Below are 24086 nucleotides of genomic sequence, written 5' to 3'. Positions count from 1 at the left end.
ATCAGGAAGAAAAATGTTTTGCTTGGCAAGCCCTCAATCTTTGCAATGATCTGAAACATATCTACTTACACATGTAACTGGATGAGTTTAAGAAACAAAACTTTTTAGTTTGTAGAAAAACCAAACTCCAGTGAGTAGACAAACCCATTAAAACCACACTTTTAGAACTACAGTTCAATAATTCAAGTATCAGGTGAACCCATGCACTGATTCAAAAGTTAATATTCATTTCAGAGGCAGGTAAAGGCTAGAATAATGTCCATTTTACTGCACACTTTACTAAGACAATCTATGCTGTTTTCACTGTCTTTATAAAGACCTAGTAGTTTATCTTAATTTTGTTTTCTGTTTGGTTTCTTCTTTGTAATGCGGTACTTACAAAGGAGACCCAATCCTGTGAAAGGATATTGCTTCCTGATGGCATCTTCCCACTAATGCCATTATTTTTGCTTGGGCAAGAAGCCTCAACCCATTCAGTTGATTTATAGACGTTTCCTGCTGGTCAATGTATTTTGGATCTATCACAAGAAAGAGGGCAGGAAGACTCAGGCCCTATGTGAGTACTTTGCCTGCATGCAAGGGTGACAGGGCAGAGTCAGAATCTGCTTTTGACACAGTATCTATTGTTATACTAAACCCAAATACTAAAAGATAGAATGACCACTTATCCCAATGGTCCTAATCCTTTCCATTTCTATATTAACTAGTCCTTGGGCTAGAAACCAATTTGCACAGTTAAGTAAGACATGTAACAATTCAAGCAAAGAGCTGCACATAACAGTAGAAAAAAAAAAAAAAAAGTAAAACACAGAGAGCAAGAGAAGAGGGGAAAAAAAAACAACAACTCTTTCTTGAGCTAAGAATATCTCCCTGCTAGAAAAAAGTGTGATCCTCTCAAACTGACTTATGATAATTACTTTTCTGAATGTGACCTAAGATTTTTAACAAAGTTTGCTACTCAGTGGTTGGCCCACATCACTCCCAGCCCCGCTCTGATCCTGTTGCACAGACAATAAAACTATCATTTCAAAGTTAATTATTTATTACACACCTCCATAAAAAAGACCAAGTTCCAGTTGAGCTCCCCTCAGGCAGTCAGTCAGTGTGTGACCTGTCTCCCTCAACTCCACAGGAGCAAACGCTGGCCAAAAGCTTCAGTACAAGCTCCAGCTGCCTGGCTGGATTTGCTGCCTGTAGCTGGTACAACAGCAGCCACCCAAGGGATTGCCATCACCTGGGAAACAGGAGAGAGGCAAAATGGATTTGCCTTCATGCAGAGATCAGACTGCCTGACATTGAACCACATTTTAGGCTCCTCTTGACAAGAACGCAATGGAAACAGGCTCCTCTTTAGGACATGAACAAGTCCTAAGCTGGACCAAATAATTTTACTAGCCCTGGGTCTGTCTTAATTCTATATCAAGATGTTTTGTATCTCTATCTATCTTTCTACGCATCTACAACTGTATCTCAGTTGGATTTCCAGGACGCCAAATTCTCATCTCTGTTACTGTTGTGGTCAGCATAACCCAGAGCTGAACACATCCTCTCTGCCTGTAGCTTCACACCCTGCTTGAACAATAGCCAGGGATGGAAACATAATGGGGGACCAGCCACTGCCTTACCCTGTACTGCACTGAGATGATCAGTCCTATAAGCAGGACTAATCCTGCCTTCCCTCTGGATAGCTCCTTGACTGTGCAACCAGAGCAGCTGCAACATCTAGGAAGGAAAAGAGGTTTTATTAATAGAGATCAATTAGCTACCTTGGAAGGGAAATGAAGGATCTGGGCCAGCAGGGATCCAAACAGAAAGATACTCTGCACTAAGTGTGCAAATGAAAGTTTGCTTGCTTTTTCAAGTAAGAAATAAGAAAGTGTAAATAAGAAAGTGCTCAACTGCAACTTAACCTGAGCCCACACAACTGACATCAACTGGGGTTTCAACCTTCAGCAGCAAGAGCTGGACAAAACTGCATAAATCAAACTTTCATCGTTGGAACTATTCAAAATGCAGTAAAATATCAGTACTTTCACAAATGCCACTCTTAGAGCAATGCAAAGGAAGGAAGCTTTGATTTGCTCATGTTGCTCACATTTTCCTTTGAATTAAGAAACAGTATGGACTCAGGATTGTTCCCTCCCATACTGCTACAGGAGAACCAAAATCTTGGGCTTCTAAAAAGAACTCTTCTTTGTTACTGAGAAAAATATTTTCATGGATGGATTATAAACCCTCAGAACCAAGGGACACCTGCTAGTTAATTTTCTCACCTTCCTCCACTTTGAACTTTGCACACACAGTTTACTAAAGTGGTTTTCTAAATGTCCAGCTGGAGCAATGTTCAGATCCACAGACAGGTCCATGTCCAGGAGCTCCTGCTGCTGAAGTCAGCCCCACGTGTCAAGCCCAGAGCCTGGAATTTGTGTTTTCAATATGTGAAAGTATTAAGGCTAGAAAGCAAAGCTATAAAGCCATGAGCAGTTCAGACTGGCATGAAGCATCCCTGATACAACACCAACAATTCCACCCCAATTCACTCACTGCATCCTGTGTCTATGACCATAGAGACTTGGAGGTGCCAAAGCTCAAGGTGATGTTGAACCCTGATGTCTGTCAGGGTGACTCTGACTTTCTTCTCACTGCTTGAACCAGAATGCCGAGAACCACGGACTTGCAGTGAGCAGCAATCAACTTCCCTCAGTAATAAAACATTCTCCAGTTTATAAAATGCTAACATGAAGGACCACACATACTCCAGATGTTTTCTTTCCTGGTGATGAATATCAGAATGCATTCCAGCCTAAAAGATTATTTTTCTGCCTAAGGTAAAAAGTTGTATGTGAAAGCTATCAATTTTGCACAGTAGACAGAAAGTAGATTAATGAACAAAACAATAAATTGCCTCTTTAAGAAAGGAGATACTAACATACGAGCTGAACACGTGGGAGAAAATTATTCAAGATCATCTTACAGAACTCCCACACATGCTCTTCAGGCAACTTCCAATGCACAACAGTCACAAGTACAACAACCTGCATCCCACACTTGTGTCTAGTGACACCTGTGAGGTACCATGCCAACAAGAACAACACTTAGGCCACCACAACTTTGTACTTAGAGTCAGTAAAAGACAAGACAAAATATCCCATTAGGAAAAAAAAAACAAATTTCCAGCAATTAACCACAGGGTTGTTGATAATGATATTACAGGCATATGGGAAAAGAAGTCACAGAATAGTCAGCCTGTTTATTTTCAGTAGTATATGCCATAGAGAACAGGCAGAAAGCACCAAAGAGATCCTCCCCTGCTTCTCTCACCTGTCTTCCTTCAGTGGATGTCCACACAGATTAGGTAAAAGTATGTCCATTTTGATTCCAGGAGAATAATTTAACTCTGTCCACTTACCATGTTCAAATTGCAGAACAATAACCAGTCAACAATAATTTGTTTAGTCACAGTCTTAAATCTTACACCTCTAGGATGCCATATAGATGCTTAATACATTTTCAGTACTAAGAGTAACAAAATACATGCACCTTACTTATAATTCACATTGAGTAATATTAAACCAGAACTAATTATGGGATCTGTATCATTGAGTGTGATCAATGTTTTTTAACTGAAGTCAGTCTATTACCTTATTTCACTTCCCAGCATCACAAGATACCTCAAACATTACAGACTGATCCCTTTCCCAGCTCAGCACGGTAAAAGCTTGTGGCTTGACCTCCCAGGCCCATCTGACCAAACACCAGTTGGCTCTTACTGTGTTGTTACCTCAACAGGGAGGCAGAAATAGAATTAATTACATTAGCATATGGGAGTTGTGATGTAATTCTCTTCTTTATTCTGGGAGGGAAGGAAACCTGAATTAATTACTATCTGACTAAAAACTACAATCCACTCCTTTAAGATAAGAAACTTTTTTGAGGAAAAGAACAAAGTCAGTGTTTTACCCTGAGGCCAAAAGCAAAGCTGACAGCTTAAACAGACTCTCCAAAGATCTCCAAAGGATTGCTCAACCTGGAAGTAAAGGCTTAAGAAAACCTGCCGGCAGATCTCCTGCAACCATGAGTTTACGTGACACTTGGCAGTACAGAATTTGCCTGAAGATTTGCCTGGAAACCAGACACCTAGAATGCAAAATTCTGCTGGATGAATGAGTTGAAAACAACAACAAAAAAAAAGGGTCACAGTTGGAAGCAAGACAGTGTCCACAAGAAACAGCAAAAACACTAAAGGGCTCTAGACCAATAATCCAAGTGCAAAGGATCTGGGACTTCACCACAGACACACGAGTACAAACATTAAGTTCTGTGGAAAAGGAATTCAAAATTTCTGCCTCAAAACTTCTATAAAGTAAGAACATAACACATACAAAGGGTCTAGAAGGAGCAGGAAATTTTTCATCACTGGCCCCATTTCATTCCACTGCCATTTATAACACCGTAGACACACCTTGAACCACAGCTGGAATGGGAACAAAAGCTCATCCCCTCCCTGCACCAATGAAAGACCACATTACAAAGTCAGGCTTTAGCCTTTAGCACCAGATCCCTAACACATCCTTCCCCAGGTCTTGTCCCTGGTCATGGTACTCATAGCACACTAACAAACCCCCATTCTGGCAACCTCAACCTGACCACCCCTTCCAAGCACACAGGAACATGGGGACAGGACCATCTCCTGCATCACCAGTTCACTTCCCATGCAGCTGGCTGGCACTAGGAGAGCAGGCTAGAGCTAATTATCATGCAGAAACAAGATTGCAATCATTGAGCTGGCAGCATGGAGCATCTGCTTGCTCAAGACACAAGGCAGCACTCCTCTGCTCTGGTGGTTCCCCAATGTCAAGTTTGGTGGGAAAGGTTGTTACGGTTACTATGAAAGGGTAATATATTACAAATTACTCACTAATGCAACCGAAAAATCAGTGACATATTACTGAGTATGCTTGTGTCATGCCAGCTCAGCAGCAAGATGCTGCTGGTTTCTCCTGTGCTTTTTATAGGACCCTTCTCAGCACAGCTTACACACAGAGCTTCTCTCCTCCACACCTGGACCACATGGGGCTCCCCTTTGTAGAACTGTTGTGCCTGGCCACACATGTACTCTCCAGTAGTCAAACTGCTGTAACATCCAACAAAATACCAGCGAATTTGAGACCCTTTTGCATCCGTTTCTGGCAGGTACTGGGATGTGCTAAGCCTGCAGGTTGTGTCCTGCAGCCATCTGTGCTGGTTAATACTTGGTGGATTCTGGAAAGCAGCCTCAGCAAGTGAGTCACTGGGCTTTCCCACCTCTGCCAGCAGTGGGTGGGGGCACAGTCAGCATGGTGCAGGTAAGACCTGCTCTGTCCTGCATTCATCTGAGCCTGCGTCCAAAACTTCATCACCTCAGCATGAACTGCTGGAAGGCCTCTTTGCTGGCTACAGCCCCTTGGCTCCCCTCCAGAAACAGGAACAACTTTAATCATCTTCCTACTAGTTTGGCACCATCAGAGTGTTATTGCTGCTTCTGCATGAGGAGTTTTGCCCATGGTGGATATTCCTGCTTTAAATGCTCTCACTAACAAATGAGGACTTTGTGAAAGATTCTCACATGCAGCTTCAGAGTCCATGTCCAACGCCAGTGTTGGGATGGGCACAGCTGACCAGCACCAAGTGAGGGAGCAGCTTGCGCTCACTATACATTCAGTCTTTAGTTTATTCATCTCAGCCCCAGACAGGTCTTGAATATAAAGGAATTATGATAAATGAGGCAAGAACAGAGGTATTTAACTAATGAAGCTGGGATGGAAACTGGAAGTGCAGATCAGCCATGTGAAGGCAGTGAGTACAAAGAAGGAGCTGCCCCAAAAAGTTTAGTCAGGAGTCCTGCATCAGGGTCACAGTAAAAGCTGTACAGAATTTGCTAAGTTTGGAGCAAGAGCTGGGCAGGCAACAGAAGTGGGGCAACAAATGGCACAATACTTGCAATTATACTCTTGGACACAGGGGAATTGTGGCTCTGTACAGCCAGGCAGGTAGAGGCCACATCTGTCTCAGAACAAGGGGTGGCCAACAGGCAGAATGATTGTGAAAGTTCAGTAAAAGGCTAAAGCTATCACAGACCCCAACAAAACTGGAAAATAAGAGCTCCAGAGAACTCAACAACCAAAATATACATACATATACATATGTGACAAAACCATGGGAAATATTATGGGAAGGAGAAGAAGCAGAAATGGACGTAAGACCCACACCAAGGCGCAGCCTGAAGTGGTTTATTTAAGTGATGATCAAAGGCAGTGTCCTATTGGCATCTGGAGCTGGGCATCTCTCTGCAAGACCAAACCTCAAGGGTTTCACATGGAAAGGGCTCACAGGTCTGCTCCTGGAAGAAGGTCCCAGTGGATGGGGGCTTGGGGAGGTGCTGCTGGCCTCATCAATGTGGCTGGCACAGGGATGCAGGATGCAGCTCCCCGCCTTTATCACTGGAGTCATATTGTTCCTCTGTGGGGCGCAGGAAAGCTGTGCTCTCCAGCATTGCAATGAGCTGCTTCCTTTTTTCTTTTTTTAGGATCACAATTTCTTTTCTCTTCCTCCTCCACCTCAAAAAAGCGGATATTTAATAATTGGGTCGGAAGAGCCTGCTATCCTGAAGCGATGGGTGGTAGTGGTGCTGTACCTATAGTGACATCATGCTGTCAGCCTGGCCAAGTCCTCATCCCGTCAGGGCTATTCAGTAAAACACAACTAATTATTCTGCCAGATCCCCGGCCAGATGACAAACTGATTCACGACACTAACTAGAAGAAAGGAAGGAGAGGAAAATGCACTATTTCCTATGACTGAAACTACATTAACCTGTTACCCCAAGGAAAACTCTGTCCAAGGCTTTTCTTATGGCGGCTGAGCTGTATGCCAGACACCTGAAATGCATTGCCAGAGACCCCAGTGCTGTGCTATGAAAGTTCATCTGCAGAGCACAGCTTCCATTTGATATCCATCAGCATTCAGAGGAAAAAGATCTTTTTCCAGAACACCTGCAGAGCATCTTTTATGTCAGAGGACCTAAAACTGTTATCAGAAACTGCTAATTAAAATACCTGGTTTTCTAAGCTGACCTCAGGACACTGAAAACTAAAAATAAGACCAGGGAGAATGCTGCAAATGAAAGCTTTTACTCAATCTGTTAGTCAATTCACAAGGGAAACCTTCCTCAATACCTCAAGAAGTCTAAAATTACATCATTACGGCAAGGGCACACCAGTATGTTGCTTATTAATCATTTCCAGGAAGATGACTATCAGAAAGTCATTCGTAATAGAACCACTGCCTGGCAACATAGGGTCCCTTGCTTACCTCAGTGGGGGTACCTTATATTTCCCTCACATCAATTTCCTCTTCGAGCAAATTTTCACCCCTGCCAAAAACCTGCAAAGTAAACACATAGTTTCACACGTTCTTCTGACAAAAGACTGAATTCTCACAACACCCTACAACTATGACTAACTCCCAAACTCTCATGAAACTATTCTCCTCTGGCAAGAATGAGAGATACACCTTGTCTAAAACAGTGAGTGCTGCTAGATTTTGCATGTTCACCTCCGCTGCAAAGACATGTGAGACACCTTCTCTCACCAGATGTAACCCCAAGCAGAATGCCAAGGTTCAGCATTGCCCAAGCTGCTCTGAACTTGCTCCTTTAAGGAAATAACCTTGACCTGTTCACCATACACGTACAGCCATAGCATTATTCCCTTTCAAAAGCTTGAACAATGACAAAAAAGAAGAGATGGTAAAGAGGGAGAGATGGAGGGAAAGAGGACAGGAAGACAAGTAAGACTCTCATGCCTATCTGGAACACTTAAGATGGTGTTTGAGAGGTGAGAACTCCTTCCACTACACAAAGCAACTGAGAAGAGCAAGAAAACAAAGACAAGCAAGAAGGAAAGTATATTGGAACAAAGGAGGAAACTATATATACCGCATTGGTAAAATCACAGATGAAGTATTCTTCTTGTGAATTACAATACAGAAGAATAATATCCCAAATGGGAACTATGATACAGTAGGGTGAAATACAGCAGTCTGTTACAGCAGCACAGAGTCAAGTACACAAGCAAAATTCAGAGCCCTCCCAGCTACCTTCGATTCAATGAGTCCTGTGATCTGCTGCTCCGTTCCTCCAAGGGTTACTGATGCAATGTGCCAGATTCCGTGTTTCTTTCCAACTGTTCTGAGTCTCCTGCATCTGATCTCAAAGAAGGGAGCAGAAACAGCTGGAAGAGAGAAACCAGAATGGCATATTCCAGCAGCAGCCCTTGGAAGAACAAACAATGACAGCCTTGTGAGAGGTACACTGTACCCCTGGCACATAGGTTTGCATGTAGAGGTGGGTTCACATGTCTTCTAGAAGAAACACATGTTGCTCTGGCTGGTCACAGAGCATCAGAGCATCTTTGGACTTAGCATGATTGGTGCAATCTGAACAGACTGACAGCTCAACAGCACAGCCATGATCCACAGTTATGGGAGCCAAACAAGTAACACGCTAACTGCAGCCTAATTTGGGCACCATATTTCTCCTCTAGTGATACCTCTACTTCCTGAACAACTCCACCTACTTTGTAGCATATGAGCAGCTTGCAGCCCACAAGGGAACCCAGTCAAGGTCTACTCTGTTTAGGCTTTAAAGTTCCTGTAGATCTAGCTGCAGGCCAAAGGGGGAGGGCAAAACAGCACGTGAAACAGGAGGCTGAAGGAATACACTTCTGCAGATAAAATTTAGGTATTTGCTGCCAAAGGGGTGGATTAGTTGTGAAAATAAGGAAGTCAAGGAAGCAGAGAGCAGCAGGAGGCCACTGCAGATAATAGGGACAGTAGGAGCAAGGCTACTGCTCATCAAGGCACATGAAGAGGGAGAGAAAAAGGCTTATGCTCTTTCATATGTGCAAGGACTAGAAAGAGGGAGTGAGGAGGTCAGGGAGATGGTGCTGGTGGAGGAAGGGCCATGAGGAAAAAAAAAAGCCTTTGAAAATGAACCATGAAAAAGCGATTATTAAGGGAACAACTGTCAGGGTTGGTGTTTCTCATTTCCACTAGAAAGAAGTAAGATGTGGCAACTCACAGCCAGATTTGGGGAGGGAAGACCAGGAGCACAGCAAGACCAAGACAGAAGGATGTCATTTAAAGGACAGAGTAGTAGACAGACAGTATATCAGAACAGGATGGTTGGGAATTATATGTAGGAGAGAACAGAAAACACGTTTAAGGGCTCATAGGATACTTAAGGCAAGACAGACCAAAAGCTCTCTTGCCTGCTTTACATCAGGAATCAAAGGGAAACGGCAACGTTTTTTCTGACTGCAACTTCCTTATAACCAATTCCTAGAAAGCACAGGTGCACCACATCTCCCTAGGACAGCATTACCACCGCCAGCCGAGTTCTAGCCTCACAGCACCATTTCTAGAGGGGTCCCTCAGCTTCACACCCCTTCTTTCCCACACAAACCTACTGCCTTTTAACTGCAAATAGCACTTCCAAGTATCAAGTCATCCAAGGCAGTAAAAAAATGAGTACCTGGAGTATTGCAAGTCTGCCTGTCCCCTGAAGAGTTGGTTGGAGGTATCCGGTGTCGGTAGACAAGATGTGGTTTATTGTGCTCTTCTTCATACTCCTGTTCCTCAAGCGATAGGAGTGGCTCTACAAAATAGTCCCCATCATCAGACTTGAATGTGCCTAGCTGAGAGGGACCAGAGAGAGGAACAGGAGGTCAGCTTTGTGTGATGACAAGTCACCTAGCAGCACTACTCCACAAAGGGAGCAGTGAATGAGGGAGGTGTGCCTAGTTCTGCCGTAACCCCTGTGAAGGCACTGGCCGGAGCTCCAGCTTTGGTCACACTGCTTGCACCCACCCTGGGCTGCACAGCCATCCCACTGGTGCTTACAGAGAGATAGTTACTAACCCACAGGAAGGGGGCATGAGAGGGGCATATCTACCACACACTGTCCTTACATCAGTGACATTAACAAGCCAGTCCTGCCTGAAGGGGGATGGTGTTGCTGTGTGCTGGAGGTCCCAGGGCAACCCCATCATGTGCTGGTTTCACACAGCACGTCTCCCTGAGATAGGCTTTTAACCCACGTATAAGGACCAGAGGAAGGCGTCCAGCTAGTGAAACCCCTGCTTATGAGAAGACAACACTCCTAGCTGCATACAACTTGGCAAGTAAATAAAAAACTATCCAAGACAAAACATTATGCAGCCATCCCATACTGGGATCCACGGCCAGCACCTGGGAGGGAAGCCACACACACACACGTGCCCAGGTGAACACATGCACTCAGATGAAGTCCTGGGTTAATGGAGCCAGCAGAAACCTCCGGGGAGCCCCTGGGATCAGCAACCCGCGGGACTGAAAGGCACCAGGGCAAACAGAAAAGTCACCCCTTTTAGGAGCTTCTGTTCATCCCGCTGCCAACATCCCTGCACCGAAGGACACTCATCTGGGGTTCCAGGAACGTGCCCCTGGTCCGGGGCGCTGGGTGGCTCTGGGGCCAGCGCTCACCGGCACCCCGGGGGCCCGTGCCCGGGTCTGGCCCGCGGACAGCCCACCCGCGGGTCGGAGAGTGGCATTTTTTTCCCCAAAACCCGCGGAGCAGGAGCGACGCACCCCAAACCCGGCGGGTTAAGAGCGGCGTGGGAGAAACCCCCGGGCGGGGCGGGGCGGGGCGGGGCGGGGCGGAGCGGAGCCGAGCCGCCCGCCGCGGTGAGGGGAAGGGGCGGGTCCCACCGCTCAGCCGGCCCCATCCCTCGGCCGGCCCGCCCACCCTGCTCCCGCTCCTCCTCCTCCTCCTCCGCGCTTCCGCCCCTGGCCCTCAGCGGGGCGGGGCCGGCCCGGCGGCCGGGGCGCGGGTCTCACCATCCCGGAGCAGAGGCTGATAACGGCGGTGAGCCGAGGCCGGGCGTTGACGTGCCCCCGGTAGAAGCAGTGCTTCACGTCGGCGTCGGCCGCCTCGGCGTAGAGGCGCCGCTGGTCTGCGGCGGGCTCTCCCAGGAGGCTGACGGTGAAGAGCGGGGCGATGAAGGCCGAGCTGGCCGTCAGGTTGAAGAGGAACTGCTGCCCGAAGGCGGACAGCCTGTAGTGTGCCTTCGGGGAGGAGGCGGCGGCCGCCGTCCAGGCGTCGGGGGCAGCACTGGTGCTCCGCCGGCGCCGCCTGAAGTGGACATCGGTGGGGAAGGGCTCACCGAACTCATTCACTCGGGTAGGAGTCACGATCTCGTACTCGCTGAGCTTCTCCAGCAGCTGGGCTGCGAGGGGACAGACGCATGTGCCGCTGAGTGAGGTGGCCGAGCCCCGCGGCCCCGGGGGGCGGCAGCGCAGCGCTCCCCGCGCCCTTCCCCGAGCACCCCCTTACCTTGCCTGGGGTGCAGCTTCTGCCTCCTCGCTCCCGTCCTCAAGCCGTCGATGAAGAGCGTGGTGAATGCCAGCGCCAGCGGCGCCAGCTGCATGGTGCTGCGCGCTGTCCTCGGAGGAGCAGCCTTCCCCGCCTCCGCTCCTTCTCCTCCTTTTTGCTCCCTTTCCCTCTTCTAATTTTTTTCTTTTCCCTCCTCCTTTCTCCCTTCCCGGCCCCCGGAGCGCTGCCGCGGGAAGGCGCAGGAGCCGGGCAGCGTTAGGGGCGCGCGGGCGGGCGGCGCGCGGGGCGCGGGGGGCCGCGCATGGTGCGCGGGGGCGGACGGGCCGGGACCGGGACCGGGACCGACGGGCCGGGACGGGGGAGCCGCCCGCCCGCCCGCCTGCTTGCTCTCCCTCGCTTTCCGCCTCTCCCCCCGTCGGGCTGGTGGACGAGAGCTGCCGGGACTCAGTTTAAAAAGGGGCGTGCTCCATAGATCAAGCAAGAGAAAGCCCGCCCTCCTCCGCTCCCCCCCGCTCCACTCCTTCCAATATGTCACTTTCTTTTTTCATTGCCGGCAAACTCCGAAGTCGCAGGTTTTGGTCAAGAAAAGCCATCGCTGGAGACGGACGGAGCGGGCGGGGGGAGTCCGAGCCACGGCTCTGCACGCCCGGGTCCGGCGCCCGCTCCCCGCCGGCTCCTTCCAAAAGGCTTTAAAATCCCGAAGTAGCCCGGGCAGAGCGGCACCGGCAGATGCCTGCTCTGCCAGGTCCTGGTGGGGATGAGTCACTTTTGTCACTCACTGGGAGGAGAGCTGAGTTTTCTTACATAATTAACGTTTTCCTTTTTTTTTTGTTTTTTTTTTTCCCTGCCAAGGCAACTTGAAGAAGTGGACCAGCAATTGAAGAATCCCCTGTGTGGCACTTCTTATAGCAGTTGCTTTCTTCTTAATTTCTCAGATAAGAGGCAATTCAAGCAACTTTTGTTCAGAATTAGATTTGTGTTGTGCACTTTTCAGGCACCCTGAGGGAAAAGAAAGATTATATCCATCTGAGTTTATTTTGGTTTGTTTCACAGTTTGAAAGGTGTCTGTAAAGAATTAAGATATCCTTTAGAGCTAAATGTTAAGTGTTGTGTTCTACTCCATCCTCAATCAAAATCTCCCACCTTGGTGTAAAAGGTTTTTAAACCCTGTAAGCAAAGCAGAAGAGAAGTTTGGAAGTTCAATTTGCACTTCCATAGAAAATGTCAAAGTTCTTTGCATTCTTTGCTCAACTTTGGGACAATGGACAGAAATGTTGGTATTTGCTACAGAAGGGGAAAGTTTTAAAATAAAAATCAATTCAGAATCCACTTGTGGGCAAAGTGACACCTCCTGACTCTTCCAAGCCAATGGTGAAGTCCTACAAACCTCAACTATTAAAGTCAATTATTATTTTTTTATGATGAATATAAAAGAGTAAGTAAAGCATCACCTGCAAAGCCATGCATCTTCAACCCTACGACTGGCTGGCCAGGGTTGCAGGGCTGGGAGGCAGAGCCTCAGCAGTACAAGCATCTCCGGGATTGTGGAGACCCAAGTCAGCACACCCTTAGGGCAAGGTGTAATGGCACGTAACCTCCCTGCATGGCATTGTGCCCACCCTTATAAACCAGGTTTAATTAAAATCTCGGATACTTGCTGTGAGATAACTCACCCATATCTTGGGCTGCTTGCAAAGCACCCTGAGTCCTGGCCACCTTCCTACAATGTCCCTGTGTACCCCAAAGCTTTCAGTGTTCACAGGGAGAGATACACACAGGGTGCTTAGCTTGGGATAATGCTCCAGAAATCGTGGCAGGAGAAGGAAGGGTAGGCTGTATCCCTAACTCAGGGGGGTGTGGACACATTTGCCAGGAGTGCCAGGGGCAGCCTGTGCTGCCAGTTGGGTGTGTGGAGTAATATTAAGCAGCCGATCAGCAAAGGGGGAGTGAGGAAAAGTGAACCGAGTTGCCTGAGGAAGGAGAGGTGAAAAGCTGAGCATAGCATTAGGGCTGAGTCAGAGGGGAGGGGAGGAGGCTTACGTGGAGCTAGTCTTGCCAGTGTCCTGGGAAAGAGGGGTGCAGCCTTCAGTCCTCAGATCAGCATAGTGTTGGGAAACAGTTCTGGTTTACCTGGGGGCAGGGTGCCCCGGGGTGTCCCAATCTCGCAAACATCCTGCATCCCACCATTCAGCCTTAGCATCCCCCGTGCCACATCAGGTGCTGGTGAGAGCTGCCTTCCTTTTGTTCAGCTCATTGTCTCAGGAAAACCTATCAAAGCTATGGAGTTTTTATTATTTCGTTTTCTACAAGGTGGCCAGTTAATCTGGCTCTGGGATGAGGTTTGATGAAGCTCAGGAGCTGGTACAGGGTGAGAAGAGACAGCACATACCTGTGACTTGGTTGGGTAGGACACTTTCCATTTTGGCACTCAGCTGAATGAAGCAAGGTAGCTTTGTGGAGCATCGTCACGGCCCCACCCACTGATCTGAAACCACCAACCCGAGGGAAGGCAAGAAACACAACTCCATTCAGAAAAGGGGAGTCAACTCATAGGACTCCATTATGAGGCAGAGTCGGGAGTAATCCGAAGCCTTCCAGGACCAAATCCTGGCTTTGCAATGTCACTAAATGTACATTTATGCATGCCGTGCAGCATGGCATGACTTCCAGAGCCATTTCCATCAATATGCACAAGTTGTGTGGCATTTTGAATCTTTACAGCTGGAGATTAGGAAGTGCAGAATGAAGGCCATACTGTAAGTAAATAGATTATGTGGAGTTTAGAGAAACTAAGCTGCAATCTTAAATTCAAATAACTTTCCTATTAGGAAGGATCTATTAATACTTACGGTACGGTAATTGTGCAGACTCCAAGTCCTCACCCAGTCAAAAGTAAGCTTAAGAGCCCATACCTACCCATGGAAAAATCCCCTTAAAGCACTGGGAATTTTGCCTATGTAAATACTGCAGAACTTGAGTTGCAAATGCCTCTTCTATAAACCGCAAAACCAGAACCCGATCACAACAGCAAAACTTCAGTAAGAAATTTAATGCAGTGCACACTGCTGCAAGAACACACTTGAGGAACCCAGATTTCCTGAGGTTTTGGCACTGCTTTTCCTCCTTGTTACAATTTCCTTTTCCCTATAGGTGAGGCCATCCCCAGTACTAATCTTTGTTCTTTGAGGCTCAGTTTCTCTGGGTAAGCATCATCTTTATCTGCTGCATCCTCTTGCTTGTTCAACGATTATCCCACAAGGCAGACAGTTTCCGTTTGATGGTTTCTCTTGAATGCTACAAGATATCTGTAAACAGCCAACTTTTCTCCTTCTGTCCAATCTGTGGTCGGAAAGTGAAAGATTTAATTCCCTTATCTGACCACTCTCTCCTGCCTCCCTCATTCATCTGCTGATGCTGGTAACAAGGATACCACTCTCTCAGCCTTTCTGTTCATTTTGGAAGCTCTCATAAAGGCTTCTCTTTAAAAGACATTTTCAGCAGTTGTACCAAAGCTGGATTTTTAAGTTGTTGCAAGCCTTTCACATTTGTTTGGAGGGACCGAAACTTTCAAGTTCTTCGTGTATACTTAATTTTCAAACTTGTTATCTGTGCCAAGCCAACTCTTTTTGGTCCTCGTTAAAAGGATTTAAATATACTCATCTACTTTAGTCCTTTAAGCTCCTACTTCCTCCCTGGGGTTCTCTTCTTACCCTATGTAGTGTGCTGCTGCCATCAAGGTCTGAATCACTGGGTTGTTTGGGAGTTTACTTCTCTGACCCATAGGAGGCTGGGAAGTGCTCCCTGCCATTCCCAGCAATACCAGCACATCACTGCTGTCACAACTTGCCCTCTGTGAGCCCATATCCTGGTCCCCATTTTAGGGCCAGTGGCTGAGGGGGATGCGAAATGATGTGCCAGGATGCTGCATAGCTATTGGTACCATCCCACTCCCCTGATTACTGAGATGTGCACACTGAGGTGACTAATTCAAGGTTGCCCAGGGAAATAATACCCAGTGTCCTTCATCTCAGTCTTGTGTCAAGCTGTGCAACTCAAACATCTTCCCAGCCAGTGCATTGCTGTAGGAGCTGTGTCCAGTGGGAGCCATCCATTGTTTTGCACAGAGGTGCAAGGTGGGGCACAGTGGAAATGCAGGATAGTCTTGTCTTTGCAGATATCATCCCTGCTCTTTGCCTGGGTAGGGAACCACCACTTGGGACCAGAAGGTGAAGGAGGGAAAGCAAACAAGTCCATTCCAGTGCTCCACTCACATGCAAGGAAACTGGTGCTCAGTTTGCTTCAGAAACAGCTTTGACCTTGGAAAACAGATACATGAGTAGGAACTAGGGACTGGGTGGGAAGAACAGCAAAGCCCACGTAGACACTGCAAATGTGTGGGATTTTCATCTTCATGTCAGCATGGATGGACATAATGATCCCTTGAGGCTCTCCACTTGAAACTGCTGGTTCCGGCTCGCCCCTCCCCTGCTCCCAGCATTGCTGCTGAGTGTGTTCGCACACTGCTCTTTTCCTTACACCTCTTATCTGCCACGTGGAAAGTGCTCAGGGAAGCCCAGCTTCTGGGTCTTGCTGTAGCCTGGCAGTTCTTCTGGCCTCATAAGCAATTATAGATCCATCTCCCTTTTTACTACAGGTAAACCTGAGACAGGTCCTGAAGTAGCTAAGAAACACTTAATTCTGAGTCTTCCCATTTTTTTTTGTGAATTTGGCCTCATCAAGCTAAACATTATATTGGTTTATCTTTTGTGTTTGACATGCTATAAATCAAACAGGGCCTAAATACACTCCTCATGACTTTTGATATTATGTATGCATGCATCTATGCTGTGTTCCAGGTGCCTTTGCCAAAACATTAACAGTAATACTAGGAGGACTAAATAGAGCAGATGTTCTGTAATCCCACACCAAAATGCAACCTGGGAATGTAGGAAATTATGCAGGTACAAAAAGCTGTATTCCTAGAGCCATGTACTTTTATTATATAAACAAATTATCGTAACGGCTCTGTGAGGTGTCACCATCACCTTATGAAGAGGATACTGAGATATTTGATTTGGCAAAGAACATGGGGTCATGGAGCTCTGACCTCATGGTAGTTCCACCCTCCCTCTCCATCTTGTATGCAGCCTAAGTGTATAATGTAGTATTTCAGTGCAGGGATCATTAAACTGTAAAACTCTATTTTAGGAGGGTTGTTTTCATTTTCCCAAGTAGTAGATTGTCTCCAGAGATAACAAAATACAAATATCCAGTAGAGCAGGGAAAAAGCTAAGCAACTTTACAGATATCAAGTTATTTTTCCCTACACTGTTTGATTTCCCTTGGGGTATAACAAGGTGCCCAGCTAAAAGCAAGGATGTCTCCCTGAGGGAAGTCTTTACAATGTTGTCATATTTGTATTGTGGTAAGGAGTCTCTACAGGTTATAAAACTGTCAAAAAAATTGTCAATGGCCAAAAAGTTGGGAATGTTTTAGGCCTAATCCAGTGCCTGTCAAAACTCATCATCAGAACTTCCACTGACTTGGAGAAGTACAGAATCTCTGTCATTTCTGGGAGCTATTTTACAGCATCACATCTTGCTCATTGATATCTACCTGACAAACATATATAACGTCCAGTCTTTACCAAGATGCAACAGCTTGAAAAAAAAAAAATCCTCATTTGTTTTTAGCTTAGGAAAATGTCTGCACTTGCTAAGTTGCAGTACCCGAAACTAGGGTGTTAAAATTCTTCTCAGGTAGGTGAGGGTTCCCAGAACAGATGGGCACAGGGAGGGAGAAGATAATATAATGGCAGCCCATCACTTTGTAGCACTACTGGTACCACATCATTACCACAGCCAGAATGTGCAACAGATCAGAGCCATTGCCCCCCATGCAAAATGATTAAGAGGTGCTGTTTAAATGTGATGCTTCAGATTTGTCAGCAGTCTCCAGCTTGCAGGATATGTTGAGGAAACAACTTTCTTCTCATAGGTGCTCCTACACTCTTGCACCCAGTTTCCTCCTCTCCTCTGAAAGCAGCATTGATACAGAATAGCAGAAATGCTTAGGGTTGAAGATTCAGCGTATAAACACAGGACAAAAATCCAAAAAAGGATTTGGTCTCTCCCCAACTATGCTGTGTTTGCCCTGGATGAAGGAGTGGTGAACAAGTTCTATTTTCAGCCACTCACCCTGCACTGTTACTCACAATGGCTGTTACTGCCTGAGCAGCTGGGCACACCTAACCCAGGATCCCTCCCTCTGGTTTGTGCCTGAGGTACTACTTTGCTGTCAGGTGCCTGCAGCCTTGGCTTTGCTACTTAAATTCACTGTCAGGCTCTGCTTTTGCAACCAAAATAGGGGACTTAACAGTAAGAATTCATTTTCTTAGAAGACAAAATTTAGGTGAGATGCTAAAAAGCAGGCACAAAAGTAGCAGGATGCAACCAAGGGAGAGCAAACTCTGGATGATCTGCAAAGCTGAAACAAAATTGTCTTTTTCTTCCCAGCTGTTTCCAACAGACACCTCTTCTCTATGCCTTCATGCCTTCTCACTCACTAAATACCTTTTTCTTGATGGCAAAAGCTGTCTAGGAGCAAACTTGGAATCCATACGTTCCCCTCGCAGGTGCGGGGAGAGCTACAAGAATGATGTGAATTGGCTGCAGCCTTCCTAACCACATTCATGTCATGCCACTCTGGCTGGGATGCTGAGAGAGAATTAATGGAGTGTAAATCCCTGTTTGGAAATCTCCAGCTTCTCCCTGTAACTCCTTCATTCCCTTTGCAAACCACGGGAAGAGGGGATCTCCCCAGAGAACCACAGCTGCACATTTTGGGTCTTGATTAAAAGTAGTGGAGAATTTACACAGCCAGACCTGCCTCTCTAATGGGTTCAGAGTGAACTGGGATTCTTCCAAGAGAATCTGTAGTCCTGAGACTAAACCCTGCAAGCTACAATCCTCTTTTAAAGTTATTGTATGGCTTGGCTACAAAGATAAGGCACCAGATGGCTTGGGAAGAATTTTTTAGGAGACAGTCTGCTGGTATGCCTGGAAGGATCTTGAGAGTTTACATTTACAATAGACCATTTCTTTGGAGGCAAATGTTTGTCAGGAACATCAGTTTTAATTACTTAAAATGTAGGCTGTTTCCAAATGCAGAGAGTGTTAAGAGGAGTTATTTTTTTCCTGAAGAGAGGACAACCCACAGAAATCCCTTCTTTATAGGTAGCAAATTGACTTGTGAGACTAGTTACGCAGTTTTCATCCCAAATACTCTCCTGCAGCATTTTCTTTCACTGATGAAATATTCATAGCACAAGTAGATATTTCTTTTCATCTGTTTTCAGCCAATGAAGTAAGCAGCTAATTTTTCGACTCAAAGCACACAAGAACATGGGTCAGCCCTCAAAATTCCCAAGACTTTTAACTGAGCCCTACTTTGTCTTTTGCATGCAAGGAGGGATGAGCTGGGACAGGAGCCATAAGGATGCCAGTAGTAATAAGCAGCCTGTCAGTAATCTCAGTGTTACTTTCATACACACAACTTACTTCTAAATCCAGGGGTGATCAGTTTCCAGTAAGGATTATAGCACTGTTACCCCCAATATCGGGCTGAATTCAATGACACCAGGAAGTGAGCTCCCATATACCCAGTGTGAGGGCGTGACATTTTTTTCCCAGCTAGAAGTGTTACCCAAAATTATCTAAAGGATTTGGACCTTCCTGAGAACCATGGCCCTGCTGGAGCTCCTCATCACCTGCAGGTGCGTGGCAGACCCCAGGAGATGTGCATGTGGGTAGCACACCTTGTATAACTTGTATGGCAGCTCTGCTAAGGGAGTAATTTCCTGCCCTACAACACGTGGATGTTGAGGTATAGATGTCATGCTTTTCAGACCTTTCAACTTTCTCATATCCATTACAACATAAATAAGATTAACAAATGCTGGTGGTGGGAATCAGGCTCATGTTTGTAAGCCAGCTGTTTCCATGCTGTCTCTCCATATTTTATCATCTTAATTCTTAAATATCCCTAACCTTTCCATTCAGAATTTTTGAAGGGAAAAAGCATGTTTTGGAAATGAGGACTACAAGGATTTGGAACATGAGGATATTTGTTGACTTAACTGATATTGTTTTGACATGTCAGGGCCTCCTAGGGGACCAAGACCCCATTGTCTAATGGCAGAGCAAACACAGGGCTGAAAATGGGGTCAGTATCGGCGTTCCCTGCCTTATCACACTCAGTTAATGCCTTACTCCACACCAGCCAGCCAGCTAAGAATAGCATTTTTTGCAGGGAGGAGAAATCTCATACACACCAGCAGCATTCTTTCTCTCTGCTGTTTTCATAGGCGGTTCCAGTACATGGTTCTTTGTAACACAAAGTCCATAGTCAAAGCAGAGAATTGTCCAAATCTGAGCCATTTCATCTACCAACAAAGTGGATATTTGTATTCCTACAACAGCAGGACGGGGAGATGCTCACCCATGACTGAGACTTCGAGACCTGTCATAGCTTGTGAAACACATGGAGACCCAAAAGAGCAAATTCCCCTGAACACAAGTAGAACTGGGCGCATTAAAACAAACACATTATCCTGCTTGATTCTGTGCATCAATTAACTCCTCTGAACAGTGAGAATGGAACTTTGTAGCCCTGGTTATACATATATAAAACCATGTGGTTTAGGGAAATGGTATCTAATTGCACGAAATTGTTTTATGTATAGAAGATAGGCCTCTGGGCCAGGAACTGGCACTTTTCAGAAGCTGACATGCTTCTGCTGAAAGCATTGTGAGGGATCCAGCATCAACTCCTTTCTGCAGCATCATAAACAGCACTGACCAAGAACCATCCCTATGACCATTCTCTCTTGCAGATATCCCTGAGTCGCTCTCCTGCAACCCAACTGCGCAGCACAAGGAAGAAAAGAGGAGTTTCTGCATTGCTTGAACATGCAAGAACTACTGACCTGGCCCTCTCAGAGCCATTTCACACTCTCTCCAGGGCACATCAATGGTGACTGATGGCAGGAATAAGGAAAGCTTACAGGGCCATGCCTGAGCATCAGTCCCTCTTGCAGAGACCTGCAGTTGGGTGACCCGTGCCAGAACTGATGTCCTTGTGCCCTTCTGCTGAGTTGCTCTAGTAGGAGAGGGACACAAATCCTGCCTAGGGACACACAGATGTCACTGTAACTCTCGCCCTTGTGCACATGCAGTGCTGGTGTTGGAAAGCATAACCTTGGACTGCCCTACAGTCTGATGTCAGTACCAAACATGATGGCTTAGTTTCCACTTCCACCACCCAAATAGACCTGGCTGTGGAAATCCCAGAGTAACAATTCTGATTAGGAATACCCACCACAGTCTCAGCGTGTGTGTGTGTGTGACTGCCAGTGGCTGAGAGATCTCTCAAGGCATGGAGATATAGTTACAGCTGTCAAGTTCAGAAGTTCCCTTTTACTTTTTTACCCCAGACCCTAAAACTTTTCTCATGCCCCAGCCCTCTTCTTGTGTTGTTCCCTCAGGCCACGTGTCATCTATCCTGCCCACCAAGGAATTTGGTTCCCGTGCCTAGAAAAACTTTTGTGTTATTGGCAGCTCTTCTTTCTGCATCCATTGAAATCTATAAAAATAAGACAATGCATGAGTAGCTTTTAAATCTAATTATTTTTGTGTTTACTTGGCATAATCTTGGATATTTTGCAACCAATTTGCTTGACCCGGCACAGAGCTTCCAGGAGAAGATTTGAGCGTGAGATACAGTGACACGGATGTTTCCTGTCTGTCTAAAATGTGGCACAAGTGTGTCTTTCTCTATCTAAGCCCTTCAGCAAAAGTGCATGTAGCTTGCTCCTTGACTTCAGGAAATGGGTGCAAATGCATCCAGGGTCACCCTCCAAGTGTAGGTCCAGCTCATCTCTCCCTCACATCACAGGCATGAGCACCTGGCCCTGAGCATTGTGTGACTAGCACAATAGTCAGAAAAATTCACACAGAAGATTTTGTAAGCACATTTGCTGGTTTAAACTTTGCCCTAGAGACTGGAGACTCCCTGCAACTGTGAGAAAGAAGGGTCCTTGTCATTTATAGCTGAGGTCAGCGGAGGGCCAGAGCAAGGAAGTTTGTACTGCAGCAATTTGTACCTTATCTTGTTTATAGATGTAAACAGAAGGTTTACACTTCCGTTACTGAACTTTCCTACACCAAAAATGTTGAGTGCAAAGAGGAGAAGAGGGATAGGCAATGTGTGTGCACTCGTTTCTTGAACTTATTTCAAAAAGTACAGTTAAAGAGTCTGCTGTTTCTGAAGTGCTTGAAAATTCGGACTCCCTTGCAGGGTTTAAAAACCCATCTCTGCAGACTGCAAGGGTCATTCCAGGATCTCTATAAGGTCTAGATATAAGTCTGGTGGACCTGAGTCAACATTATCGAAGCCAAGAATCCTTTATGAGCTTTAGGTCACTCCCAATTGCTTCTGAAGTCATTGCCCAGGCTTTTCTCATTTTGGTCACAGTACCAGGGTTTTGTATCATCTGACAAGCTCTAAGGCAAGGGACATATGGAGCTTACAAAAGCATAGTTATTATGCTAGCTAGCTCCAGTTCCATGCCAAGCAAATTATTCATGCACATTCTGTGGATAGGAGGCACAATTTTCATGTGGTTATATGGATAAAGGGAGAAGAATTTGGGCCACTGACACAGCCTGTCAGCAATGCTTCCCCTAAATTCAGCCATGGAGCTGTAAAACAGATTTCTCACAACACTGACGGTGGGGCAGTGCTCTCTTTGGAAAATGTGACCCCTTATTTACATGCCACTTGGAAACCAGTATGATACAAGGGAGCCAAATTATTCCTGAAGTCTGGCCTTTTGATTATAACCTTTCAGGAAAGTAAGTAATTGAACAAAAACAGCTTAGAGATAGCATTTCAAATGAGAATCAATCAGCTTGGCTGGAGCACTAGCAAACTGCCCAGCCTGTTGGAGACATGGCCATGCCGTGCGATGCTGCTGTCCTGCATCCAAAAGGAAACCTGACATCCTACAGGTGTCCTAATTTTTGAGTAGTCTCATGGAAGGAGACAGAGTTTGAGGAGACACGCTACAAAAGGTCCCTTTAAACAGCTGCTGCTTTTCCATTTCAGCTCTGTGACCAATGTGCTTTTTGATTTTTCTTTTTTGTCTCAAGCAGATTTTATTCAATTACCATTGCAGTGGGTACTGCAGAGTGCAGGGTACGTTCCTGCTTCAGTTGTCTTTCTGTGCATTTGGCAGCACTTCTGGACACCCAGGAACACAGACCATTGCTATTTTCCTTTATTTCCACTTTCCCTTTAGAAATATTTCTTAAATGGCCTTCCCACATTGGAAAAAATAAAAATAATTAATTTTTAAAAAATAAATAATTAATTAAAGTAATTAAATTTTCTCTATTATTCTAGTTAATGGAAATAGAAAAGCTTATCGGCTGACTGTTATTGTACAATAAAGTCAAAATTAGTTCATTTCAATCCGTGTTCCACAATACTTATATAATTCAGACCTGGAGACAAAAGCACCAAGGTCATGGATTAGCAGGGGCTTAAAGTTGAAAATAGCCTGAGGAAGTAAGAGTGACAAAATAAGTATGAGTGGGTACATAATATGTTAATGGGAATGGGAATTACTTAGTGTATGATATTTTATCAATGTAAATGGAAGAAATACAAAAGCAAATTCCATTTTTAAAGTCTCAGTAAATATAAACATAAACAACCAGTCTCTATACTTGAAACAGAGGTACAAAAAATTAAATTTAAAATGGCAATATAGTAAAACAAATAATTTGGTAATAATTAAAATAGCTGTTGAAACTGAGCAAGTTCTCATTAACAGTGTTTTATAAGTTTGCTTTTTTTCAAGCTAAAACCTGTGTTATTCAACTGATGTGCCAAGCAATTCAGAGAACATACTGAGCAGTTCATCCCAAAACACCAGCCAGAAACCACAGTTTTCTAGATAAAAGATCATGGTTCATAGGTAAATAATTATGGCAATTTACCTGGATACAGCATGTGAGGTAGATGACATCAAAGCCATCACATCCATACCCAAATGAATTAGCATAATCTATAATAAAAGCTCTGGTGGGGTCCATACTCACCAGTGCTGGAATTTCACAAGATGCCTACCAAAGTTGCATTATGATCACCTTTTGCAAGCATTGCAGCTGGTACGATAATAATTGCTGTGCCAAAGAGAATTGTGAAAGTGCAAAACACAGGAAAACTAGAAAAGGAATTCTGTGACAAGAATGCCTTGTGATTTTTCACATACCAGCAGAGAAAATTTGATTTCTAAACAGTGGATGAACAGTTGCTTGCCAGGGTAAGAGCCACTGCCTGCACAGAAACCACCCCTTAGAGTCCATGGGATGTTCACAACAAGCAGCAGCTGAACACACCCAAGGAGAATGGTGGCAATTAATTAATTATCTACTGGTTCTGTGCTAAAAGAAATGATACCTGCCTGTGTTACTAGTGGGTAAAAACTCACCCATCTGTAAAAATGCATACAGAGTAGTTCTGTTATTGATCAGAATACTTCCGGCCATTTTTACCAGGACACCTCCTTAAGAGGAACATCTTTACCCAGTAATTGGGACTTACTGGGAGA

General features: G+C 45.5%; 1 protein-coding gene across 1 annotated transcript in view; it reads right to left on the bottom strand.

Annotated features, from left to right (window-relative positions):
- Window positions 1–10932, bottom strand: part of ADAMTS9 (ADAM metallopeptidase with thrombospondin type 1 motif 9) — a 76348-nt gene extending 65416 nt beyond the window's left edge. Inside the window, exons 1-2 of the mRNA XM_062500388.1 lie at window positions 10915–10932; window positions 9572–9734 (exon numbers count right to left, since the gene is read on the bottom strand). Coding sequence (XP_062356372.1) covers window positions 9572–9734; window positions 10915–10917 — 166 coding nt within the window. The 5' untranslated portion in view covers window positions 10918–10932. The remainder of the gene's footprint in view (window positions 1–9571; window positions 9735–10914) is intronic.
- Between the last annotated feature and the right edge of the window lie 13154 nt (window positions 10933–24086).

The sequence above is a fragment of the Cinclus cinclus genome, chromosome 12 (genome assembly GCF_963662255.1).
Source record: "Cinclus cinclus chromosome 12, bCinCin1.1, whole genome shotgun sequence".
In the NCBI taxonomy this organism is placed as follows: Eukaryota; Metazoa; Chordata; class Aves; order Passeriformes; family Cinclidae; genus Cinclus; species Cinclus cinclus.
Note: the sequence above shows the minus strand (reverse complement) of the source record. Positions and strands in the feature narration are given on the sequence as shown.